The sequence below is a fragment of the Bufo bufo genome, chromosome 2 (genome assembly GCF_905171765.1).
Source record: "Bufo bufo chromosome 2, aBufBuf1.1, whole genome shotgun sequence".
Taxonomy (NCBI): domain Eukaryota; kingdom Metazoa; phylum Chordata; class Amphibia; order Anura; family Bufonidae; genus Bufo; species Bufo bufo.
Window position 1 is genome coordinate 468,638,519 of NC_053390.1, and position 12,307 is coordinate 468,650,825.

Consider the following 12,307-nt stretch of genomic DNA (forward strand, 5'->3'; position numbering starts at 1 on the left):
GGATGCGTTTTGCGGATCCGATCCATCTATCAGTGCATCCGTAAAAATCATGCAGACATCTGAATGGAGCTTTACAGGGGGGTGATCAATGACAGGGGTGTAATCAATGACAGGGGGGTGATCAGGGAGTCTATATGGGGTGATAACCACAGTCATTGATCATGCCCCTGTAAGGCTTCATTCAGACGTCCGGATGCGTTTTGCGGATCCGATCCATCTATCAGTGCATCCGTAAAAATCATGCGGACATCTGAATGGAGCTTTACAGGGGGGTAATCAATGACAGGGGGGTGATCAGGGAGTCTATATGGGGTGATAACCACAGTCATTGATCATGCCCCTGTAAGGCTTCATTCAGACGTCCGGATGCGTTTTGCGGATCCGATCCATCTATCAGTGGATCCGTAAAAATCATGCGGACATCTGAATGGAGCTTTACAGGGGGGTGATCAGGGAGTCTATATGGGGTGATCACCACAGTCATTGATCATGCCCCTGTAAGGCTTCATTCAGACGTCCGTATGCGTTTTGCGGATCCGATCCATCTATCAGTGGATCCGTAAAAATCATGCGGACGTCTGAATGGAGCTTTACAGGGGGGTAATCAATGACAGGGGGGGTAATCAATGACAGGGGGGTGATCAGGGAGTCTATATGGGGTGATTACCACAGTCATTGATCACGCCCCTGTAAGGCTTCATTCAGACGTCCGGATGCGTTTTGCGGATCCGATCCATCTATCAGTGCATCCGTAAAAATCATGCAGACATCTGAATGGAGCTTTACAGGGGGTTGATCAATGACAGGGGTGTAATCAATGACAGGGGGGTGATCAGGGAGTCTATATGGGGTGATCCCCACAGTCATTGATCATGCCCCTGTAAGGCTTCATTCAGACGTCCGGATGCGTTTTGCGGATCCGATCCATCTATCAGTGCATCCGTAAAAATCATGCGGACATCTGAATGGAGCTTTACAGGGGGGTGATCAGGGAGTCTATATGGGGTGATCACCACAGTCATTGATCATGCCCCTGTAAGGCTTCATTCAGACGTCCGGATGCGTTTTGCGGATCCGATCCATCTATCAGTGGATCCGTAAAAATCATGCGGACGTCTGAATGGAGCTTTACAGGGGGTTGATCAATGACAGGGGGGTAATCAATGACAGGGGGGTGATCAGGGAGTCTATATGGGGTGATCACCACAGTCATTGATCACGCCCCTGTAAGGCTTCATTCAGACGTCCGGATGCGTTTTGCGGATCCGATCCATCTATCAGTGGATCCGTAAAAATCATGCGGACGTCTGAATGGAGCTTTACAGGGGGGTGATCAATGACAGGGGGGTAATCAATGACAGGGGGGTGATCAGGGAGTCTATATAGGGTGATCAGGGGTGATCAGGGGCTAATAAGGGGTTAATAAGTGACGGGGGGGGGTGTAGTGTAGTGTAGTGGTGCTTGGTGCTACTTTACTGAGCTACCTGTGTCCTCTGGTGGTCGATCCAAACAAAGGGGACCACCAGAGGACCAGGTAGCAGGTATATTAGACGCTGTTATCAAAACAGCGTCTAATATACGTGTTAGGGGTTAAAAAAAACACATCTCCAGCCTGCCAGCGAACGATCGCCGCTGGCAGGCTGGAGATCAACTCTCTTACCTTCCGTTCCTGTGAGCGCGCGCGCCTGTGTGCGCGCGTTCACAGGAAATCTCGCGTCTCGCGAGATGACGCGTATATGCGTCCAGGCGGAATGAATCAACCACCTCCAGGACGCGTCTGTGCGTACAGCGGTCCGGAGGTGGTTAAAGGGGTTGTCAGAGTTATGAAAAAAAAAAAAATATAGCACTGAAAATCTGATGGGCAGCAATACATAACTAAGCTAAGCAAGTTTTATGCAAAAAAATATATATATATATTTCCTCATTTTCCTGGTTCTTTTCTGGCCCTTTGTTTACATGCAATAAAAACAACCTCTGCCCCTCCCCCTGCACTGCTAAGGGAGTGGATACAAGAGCTGCCCTGAGTGACATGTCTGCCTGCTGGGAGACTCTGCAGCATGTTGTATGTGTAGGACTACAAGTCCCAGCTGTATAATGACACTGCTAAGGGAGTGGATACAAGAGATGTCCTGAGTGACATGTCTGCCTGCTGGGAGAATCAACAGCAACTTGTAAGTGTAGAACTACAAGTTCCAGCTGTATAATAAAACTGCTAAGGGAGTGGATACAAGAGCTGCCCTGAGTGATATGTCGGCCTGCTGGGAGAATCAACAGCAACTTGTAAGTGTAGAACTAAAAGTCCCAGCTGTAAAATGACACTGCTAATACACACAGGATCTTTCCCCTACCTTCTTGTGCAATGCTCTCTCTAGTCTGTCAGCTCCAGTGCCCAGAATTGTCTCCTCACTGCCTGCTGCAGCTAGCCAGTCTGTGCAGCTGAAGGGGTTAAGAATCCTAGGATAGAGCAGACAGCCAGCAGTGAAGGGGGGCGTGGCCAGCACAGTGACAGAACTTTATCAGAGCAGGGAGAGAAGCTGACATCACAAGTCATGTGACCCTCAGTGAAATCTGAGAAACCAGCTACTGCAGATAAAGTGAGTGAATTGGAAAGCTGTTACATTTGCCTAGTTAGGAACATAGAACAAAAAAATAACTCGGATAACCCCTTTAAGGGAATTGTCACATGGTCAGTATTTGGTCAATATTTTTAATCAGTATTTGTAAGTCAAAACCAGAAGGGCATCCAAAATACAGATGAAGCACAAATCTTTCCATTATCCCATTTCTCTAAGCTCCACTCCTGGATTTTCATTCCTAAATATTGATGCAAAATACCGATTGTGACAGTGCCTTATATACAGACAGTAATTACAATCAAACAAGGCACAGGTACATAACTTTTACTGTCATCTTAACCAGTGTGTATTTTATCAGCTCAAACATTCAGGCTGTGTTTACATGCTTCATTTTGGCCATGATGTGGTTTCTTCAGTGACTTTACAAATTCGCTAAAAAAAAATAAACAAAATGTCAAAAACTGCACCACTGTCGCATTACACTGAGGGCTCATGCACACGAACATAGCCATTTGTGCCCATTCACTTGAACGGAGTGCTTCCGGGTTTCTCTCTGTGCCTCCGCACAGCAAAAAAATAGAACATCACGGGCCCCTTCATGTTAAATGGGTCTGCATCCGTCTGTGGAAACCGTGCAGATCTTGTTCGTGCATTGGGAACCACAAATTGTGGCCCCCAATGCATGAAACGGCCAGCACACGTTCATGTGCATGAGCCCTTAGATATAACATCCACCAAAAAGTAAAGCATTGCACATGTATATCTATAAATTCATATGATTACTTAGCTATCTCACAGAAAACTATTCATATGTAGCAGTCTGACTTTCAGAATATTTTTTGCCATAAAGGCATGGTATTAAAAAAAAATTCCATGAATTTCTCAATGTCCTTTGTGAGACTAATAAAGCAGATAAATAACCATAAAAATAATTTTAGAAAAGGCAAAAAAGCAACAAATGGGAGTCATTTTACATAATGCCAACCTAGGTTACCATAAAGGTAACCTGCCAACCCAACATACACTGCCCCACTAGCTTTCTCAAGAGGTACTGTAAATGTGTGAACACAGCCTCAATTTATGTAAACTTGATGAGGACAATCTGTGTTATATCAGATATCAATATGATCACTAAAGGATATGCGCAATTATGTCATAATAAATAACATTACTTGACCAAAACTAGCATTACCTGACCAAAAATACACATCTTACACATTCTGTCTGGGGTATGTAAACCTATGAACACAACTATACAGTCAGTTCTCTGAAAGTCACCTGAACATACTGATGAATGGAATGTATCACAAAGTGGATAGGTTTTATTTATCTTACTTATATGGCGGCACCATATTCCACAGCACTGTACAGACATTATCATTACTCACTGTCCCCAGTAGAGCTAACAATCTAAACCAGAATGTTTTGTTTGGTGGGAGAAAATCATAGCACTCAAAGTAAACCTACGCAAACACGGAGAACATACATATTCAAACCTATAACCCCAGAGCTGCAAGGCACCAGTGCTAACCACTGAGCCACCCTGTTGCCCATACTGAAGGTCCTTGCAAAGTTCGTACCTGGTTAGCACAGAGGTGAAATTAAACTCTGAATTTAACCCATAGGGTACCAGTGCTGTATATATACGGCGCTGGAAAGTGTGTCTGCGCCCGCCTGATCAGCGGCAGGGGTCCGGCAGTCACTGATGGCTGGACCACTGCTGTATGTGCCAACATCTGTGAAAACAATAGATGCCGACGCATTAACCCTCGCAATGCTGCGGTCAGCGCTGACTGCAGCATGTGGGGTATCCTGACAGGTGTCCATCGGGTAACTGCGCTGTTGTGACGGGGACCCGATGGCTGGGAAGGCAGCTCAATGCCTTCCTTAGGCATTGTGGCTGCCTTCCCTGTTAGCCTGTGACATCCAGCCCCCTGCATCTCACAGGAAGCATTACATTGAGTAATACACTTACAGCCAATGCATTACAATACAGATGTATTGTAAAGGGGATCAGACCCCCAAAAGTTGATGTCCCAGAGTGGGACAAAAAAAAGAAAAGGTAAAAAAAGTAAAAAGATAAAGTTTTACACAATAAAAAATTTAAGTTTCAAGTAAAAAAAAAAAGCTTCCTTTTCTCAAACTAAAGTAAAAAATTGTTAAAAAAATAGGGAAAAAGTTGACATATTGGGTATCACTGCGTCCATATCGACCGGCTCTATAAAAATATCACATGATCCACCCCATCAAGTGAATGCCGTAAAAAAATGAATAAAAACTGTTACAAAACTGCCATTTTTTGGTCACCTTGCCCCACAAAAAGTGTAATATCAAGCGATCAAAAAAACGTATGTAGCCCAAAATGATACCAACCAAACCGTCATCTCATCCCGCCAAAAATGAGCCCCCACCTAAGACAGTAACCCAAAAAATAAAAAAATATGGCTCTCAGAAAATGGCAACACAAAAATGGCTTTCAATGGCTATTCAAAAATGCTTTTACTGTGTAAAACTTACCAAAAATAAAAATGATAGACATATTATGTATCGCCGCATCCATAACAATGTGTTCTATAAAAATATCACATGACATGCTCCCTCAGTTGAATGCTGTAAAAAAAATAATGTTTTAAACTATGCCAAAAAAGCCTCACAAAGTCTTATGCACCAATGAAAACATCACCTCATCCTGCAAAAATGAACCCCTACATAAGACAATTACTCAAAAAATAAAAACCAATGGCACCCATAAACCAATCCATCAAAATCTGCACTGCAAAAGCCATATGGCGCTCCTTCAGTTCTAAATCCTGGCATGTGCCCCCACACAGTTTACCACTACATATGGGGTGTTGCCGTATTCAGGAGAAAATGGGTAACAAATTATGGTGTGCTTTTTCTCCTGTTACCCCTTGTGAAAATGAAAAATTTGGGGATAAAGCAACATTTTATTGGAAGAAACAAAACTTTTCATTTTCACAGCCGTTTCCAAATTCCGTAAAACACTTAGGGGGTCAAAGTATATAAAGTATATGTTTTATATCTCTGGGATCGCGTAGAAATATAGCAGAAATATAACATGGTTATAAGGGAAAATAATAGCATTCTTAATACACAATGCTTACTAACATGTGGCTTGAGGGGTGAAAAAAATTAAATAAAATTAACTCACCTTATCCTCTTGTTCGCAGAGCCGGGCCTGTCTTCTTTGTTCTTCTTTAGGGACCTGCAAAGGGACCTTTGATGACGTAATCGTGCTCACCATGTGGAGAGAGCGGTGACGTCAGCGCAGGTCCTGCTGAATGAAGATAGAAGAGCGCATAGTGAGCGCAATTACGTCATCAAAGGTCTTATTTTCCTTTATAACCATGTTATAAGGGAACATAATAAAATGAATAGAACACCTAACCCAAACCCGAACTTCAGTGAAGAAGTCCGGGTTTGGGTACCACATTCAGTTTTTTCTCACGCGCGTGCAAAATGCATTGCACTTGCGCGGGGAAAAAACTGAACATTGGAACGCAATCGCAGTCAAAACTGACTGCAATTGCGTGCCTACTCGCACAGGTTTCCCGCAATGTACACACGACGCATCCGGAGCAAATCCGGGACGCCCGTGTGAAGGAGGCCTTATTCTACTTACAGGATCATGCATATGGTATCGCGTGTAAAACAAACTCCTGCCCGGCCTAGGTTTTGCTCCGCTTCATCAGGGGCGTCTGATTATGTACATTATACAGTTTTGAATCATTTGAAGGGTGTAGTTTCTAAAATGGGGTCATTTATGGGGGGTTTCCATTACATAAATCCCTCAAAATCACTTTAACTGAATTGGTGCTTAAGAAAATGGTTTTGGAAATTTTGTAAAACATTTTAAATTGCTTCAAAAATTCAAAGCCTTCTAATGTCCTAAAAAAATAAAATTGTGAATTTTTCCACATTTTTGGTAAATTTTGGATTATTTTAAAAAATATAATATATCGACTCAAATTTACCACTGTCATTAAGTACAATGTGTCACGGGAAAACAGTCTCAGAATGGCTTGGATAAGAATTCCAAAGTTATAATCACATAAAGTGACACATGTCAGATTTGCAAAAATCGGCCTCGGATTTAAGGTGAAAAGTGCCTCAGTACTGAAAGGGTTAAAGGGGTTCTCTGGGCTTTAACTATGGATGATCTTTCCTCAGAATAGGTCATCAACATCAGATCGGCACCCCCGCCAATCAGCTGTATGAGTAGATGGTGCGCACAGTGTGCATTGTGTGCACCGTCTCCTCATACAGCTGATTTTGATGACCTATCCTATTGGTGGCAAACCTATGGAACGGGTGCCAGAGGAGGCACTCAGGGCCTTCGCTGTGGGCACCCACACCCTGGAAAAAGTCTATGGTGTACCAATATGCCTTAGACATTTCCTGCCATTCATCAGCGCATGGCGCACTATGAACAGCATAGGCAGCCCATTGATTGTAGGCAGGCTATTATAGCTAAATGATAAAAGTACATGGAAGATATACTGTATTACTTGTTAAGGGCTCATGCCCACAAACCTAAGGGCTCCATGCCTGTTCTGTGGACCGCATATTGTACTCTGTAAAGTACAATATATAGCAAACAGTCTACGTAAGGGTACTTTCACACTTGCGTTTTTCTTTTCCGGCATACAGTTCCGCCCTAGGGGCTCTATACCGGAAAAGAACTGATCCGGTATATCCCCATGCATCCTGATTGGAGAGCAATCCATTCAGGATGCATAAGGATGTCTTCCATTCAGTCATTTTGACTGATCAGGCAAAAGATAAAACCGCAGCATGATACGGTTTTATCTCCGGCCCAAAAAAACTGAAGACTTGCCTGAATGCCGGATCCGGCATTTTTTCCTATAGGAATGTATTAGTGCCGGATCCGGCATTCAAAATACCGGAATGCCGAATCCGTCCTTCCGGTCTGCCCATGCGCAGACCAAAAAAAAGGTGAAAAAAATAAATGCCGGATCCGTTTTGCCGGATGACACCGGAAAGACGGATCCGGCATTTCAATGCATTTTTCTGACTGATCAGGCATTTTTAAGACTGATCAGGATCCTGATCAGTCTTACAAATGCCATCAGTTGGCATACGTTTTGCCGGATCCAGCAGGCAGTTCCGGCGACGGAACTGCTTGCCAGATCACTCTGCCGCAAGTGTGAAAGTAGCCTAAGACTTCGATCACATCAGGTATGCAAGCTAAAGACAAATCCATCACGTGGACATAGACAAATGCCACCCAATGGACCACATTAACTATAATAAGGTCCACCAGTTTACCGGATAAAAAAGTGCATACAGCATGCAGATGTACAGGTCCTTTTCAAAAAATTAGCATATTGTGATAAAGTTCATTATTTTCTGTAATGTACTGATAAACATTAGACTTTCATATATTTTAGATTCATTACACACAACTGAAGTAGTTCAAGCCTTTTCTTGTTTTAATATTGATGATTTTGGCATACAGCTCATAAAAACCCCAAATTCCTATCTAAAAAAATTAGCATATCATTAATAGGTTCTCTAAACGAGCTATTAACCTAATCATCTGAATCAACTAATTAACTCTAAACACCTGCAATAGATTCCTGAGGCTTTTAAAAACTCCCAGCCTGGTTCATTACTCAAAACCGCAATCATGGGTAAGACTGCCGACCTGACTGCTGTCCAGAAGACCATCATTGACACCCTCAAGCAAGAGGGTAAGACACAGAAAGAAATTTCTGAACAAATAGGCTGTTCCCAGAGTGCTGTATCAGGGCACCTCAGTGGGAAGTCTGTGGGAAGGAAAAAGTGTGGCAGAAAACGCTGCACAACGAGAAGAGGTGACCGGACCCTGAGGAAGATTGTGGAGAAGGACCGATTCCAGACCTTGGGGGACCTGCGGAAGCAGTGGACTGAGTCTGGAGTAGAAACATCCAGAGCCACCGTGTACAGGTGTGTGCAGGAAATGGGCTACAGGTGCCGCATTCCCCAGGTCAAGCCACTTTTGAACCAGAAACAGCGGCAGAAGCGCCTGACCTGGGCTACAGAGAAGCAGCACTGGACTGTTGCTTAGTGGTCCAAAGTACTTTTTTCGGATGAAAGCAAATTTTGCATGTCATTCAGAAATCAAGGTGCCAGAGTCTGGAGGAAGACTGGGGAGAGAGAAATGCCAAAATGCCTAAAGTCCAGTGTCAAGTACCCACAGTCAGTGATGGTCTGGGGTGCCATGTCAGCTGCTGGTGTTGGTCCACTGTGTTTTATCAAGGGCAGGGTCAATGCAGCTATGGAGATGAAGATTTCATTTTTCAGCACTGGTAAATGGTTTACTGACCATGGTATTACTGTGCTCAATTGGCCTGCCAACTCTCCTGACCTGAACCCCATAGAGAATCTGTGGGATATTGGAAAGAGAAAGTTGAGAGACGCAAGACCCAACACTCTGGATGAGCTTAAGGCCGCTATTGAAGCATCCTGGGCCTCTATAACACCTCAGCAGTGCCACAGGCTGATTGCCTCCATGCCACGCCGCATTGAAGCAGTCATTTCTGCAAAAGGATTCCTGACCAAGTATTGAGTGCATAACTGAACTTAATTATTTGAAGGTTGACTTTTTTTGTATTAAAAACACTTTTCGTTTATTGGTCGGATGAAATATGCTAATTTTTTGAGATAGGAATTTTGGGTTTTCATGAGCTGTATGCCGAAATCATCAATATTAAAACAAGAAAAGGCTTGAACTACTTCAGTTGTGTGTAATGAATCTAAAATATATGAAAGTCTAATGTTTATCAGTACATTACAGAAAATAATGAACTTTATCACAATATGCTAATTTTTTGAGAAGGACCTGTATATAATGCTTACTATGTACATCAATGCAAGTGAATCATTGAAGTAACTGGCTATTTCTTCCTATTTCAGGGTAGAAGAAAAAGAGGATAATGTTGTAACAACAAGGTAGATTGTATTTCACATTATTTTAATATATTCATGAAATAATATTTATCACAATAAATATATCAAGAGTAATATTTAACAATAAATATACTAGATAATATGCTATTAATATAATAATTTTATAATAAATATTGTACTGGTAGGTTATTGGCCTGATTAAATATAGACTACTACAATGAAATCATTGTTGAACTCCTTTATTCTAGCGTTCCACAGGCTGAAAATCCCGCTTGTAAATGAAGTTTTGGAAACAAGATGGCTTTGGTGCACCTCTTTACCATGAAACTATCCTTAATTTGCCATTGATGCTCCCTGTCTGGATTTTCACCTTCAAAACTCTTTGGTCTGCTCAGAAATGCTTTCCAACTCTCAAGTTTAGTGTATTGTTAACTTATTTCTGTGAATTATGTATCCTTCTTACCAATGAAGTCTTGGATTTCCTTCACTGGATAGCAAATGAACATGTTAAAGTTTTTCAACTATTGTATACATTTTTCTCATGCATGTATGCAAGTTTGACGATTCCAGCACATACTGTTACAATGGAACAAGAATAGGTTTCAGGTATAATAGGAGATTGAAGAAAACCGTTTCACAAGAAAAATTCTTGACAGAATTTTGGAAACAGACACGGTGGAGCGGCAGGGTCAAGATTTGCAACAAATGAGGCTTGTTCATAACTTGAGGAATCAGTAAAGAAAATAATTTTAACTCATTCATCTTTGGTAAAATTCTGATGACTTTTAAAGCGTTTCAAATGAAAATATAGGAATTAAGGGGAAATTGAAGTGTTTGTGGCCACTCAATATTTGCAACTACACAAGTGTTATATTTAATATGAGAAAAAAAAAGTCAAGGACTGTCATCCTTGTAGGGGTATTCCAGGATTTTGTTACTGATGGCCTGTCCTTAGGATAGGCCATTAATATCTGATCAGCAAGGGTCTGATGCCCCACTGAACAGATGTTTCAGTGTAAGGGTACTTTCACACTATTGTTATTCTATTCCGGTATTGAAATCCGGTAAAGGGTCTCAATACCGGAAAAAACTCATCAGTTTTGTCCTAATGCATCCTGAATGGAAAACAATCCATTCAGTATGCATCAGGATGTCTTCTGTTCCGTCTCTTGTACGGTATTTGACTGTACAAAATACTGCAGCATATTTTTTCCGGCCAAAATACCGGAACAATACCGCACTTGCCGGATATGGCATTAATTTCCATAGAGATGTATTAATGCCGGATCCGGTATCAAGTGTTCCAAAAAATTGCTGCATCGCCGGAACCGGTTTTCAGGTCTGCGCATGCGCTGGGCCATAGGAAGAGCGGGTTTCTCTTTTGATCTTTGAAAAAAATGTAAATACCGGATCTGTTATTCCAAATGATACCGGATGAGGCGGATCCGTAAAAAATTGCTTTCCGTTTGTATACAGATTGACGGAACTGCCTACCGGATTCTAACAACACTACTGTGAAAGTACCCTAACTCACTAACTGGAAATACACAGTAGTGGACGGAGCTGGTTACTGAATCACTGCTCCCATTAAAGGTTTTTTTTTTTTACTGATAAGCTATAGGTCATCAGTATCTGATTGGTGGGGTCCAACACCCAGGAATCCTGCCGATCAGCTGTTTGAGAAGTCAGCAGTGCTCCTGTGAGAGACGTGGCCTTCTCTCTGTCTCTCTGCTTTTCCTAGGCCAGAGACAACACGTTCATTGTTCACATGGCCTAGGAGCTGCTTAGCCCCTTTAAAGTCAATGGGGCTGAACTGTAATACCAAGCACAGCCGTTATACAATGTACGCTGCCTTCTCAAAACAGCTGATCGGCGGGAGTCCCAGGAGTCGGACCCCAACCGATCCGATACGGATTACCTATTCTCTGGATAAAAAAAAATCTTGGAAAACCCTTTTAAAGATGGCCTATATTCCATCCTGAGGATTGGCCATCCATAACCAAATCCTGGACTACCCCTTTAAATCATTTTGTAAAGAGTAATAGCAAAATATCATCAAGTTTGTAATTTATTGTATACCTATATTTCCTGTATGAAATGTCTAAAATGTATTTCATAATTGTGTAAAGTAGCATACAGAAAACAGGACTAAGGCACGTTGCATAGAAATGTTGTCTACCTTTGAACACCAGTTCACAGTTTCCCTTTAGAATCGTATGTAAAAGTTGAATAATTCGCACTGCATTACTTATCATGTTGTGATCTTGATTTACAGTCTATATTATAGTTTAGAAGTAGAACTAAGATCCTGCCAAGCTATAACCTGATCAATGTGACAGTAATGTAAGGTTTACGTAAAGAAAACTTGTCACATTGAACATGTGGTCTGAACTGTGGGCAACATGATCTAGAATATGAGACGCTAACCAAGTTGATGAAAAGATTCAGTATAAATTGCTATTTTTTTCCTTTTAATTCATTCTCATTCTGGACTTAGAAGTCCACTGGGCAGTTTTAGGCTACTTTCACATTAGCGTTTTCAATTCCGCTATTGCAATCCGTCATAGGATCTCAATAGCGGAAGAAAACACTTCAGTTTTGTCCCCATTCATTGTCAATAGGGACAAAACGTAACTGAACAAAACGGAATGCACCAAAATGCATTTCGTTCCATTTGGTTGCCTCCCTATCGCAGACAGAAAAACGCTCCAAGCAGCGTTTTTCTGTCCGCGATGTGGTGCGGAGCACGACGGATCCATCGTGACTCACAATGTAAGTCAATGGGAACGGATCCGTTT

At 42.1% G+C, this 12,307-nt stretch overlaps 1 protein-coding gene across 1 annotated transcript in view; it reads left to right on the top strand.

Annotated features, from left to right (window-relative positions):
- ATCAY (ATCAY kinesin light chain interacting caytaxin) overlaps nucleotides 1-10,538 on the top strand; it is a 116,556-nt gene extending 106,018 nt beyond the window's left edge. Inside the window, exons 11-12 of the mRNA XM_040420422.1 lie at nucleotides 9,516-9,551; nucleotides 9,758-10,538. Of these exons, the coding sequence (XP_040276356.1) occupies nucleotides 9,516-9,551; nucleotides 9,758-9,791 (70 nt within the window). The 3' untranslated portion in view covers nucleotides 9,792-10,538. The remainder of the gene's footprint in view (nucleotides 1-9,515; nucleotides 9,552-9,757) is intronic.
- The last annotated feature ends 1,769 nt before the right edge of the window (nucleotides 10,539-12,307 follow it).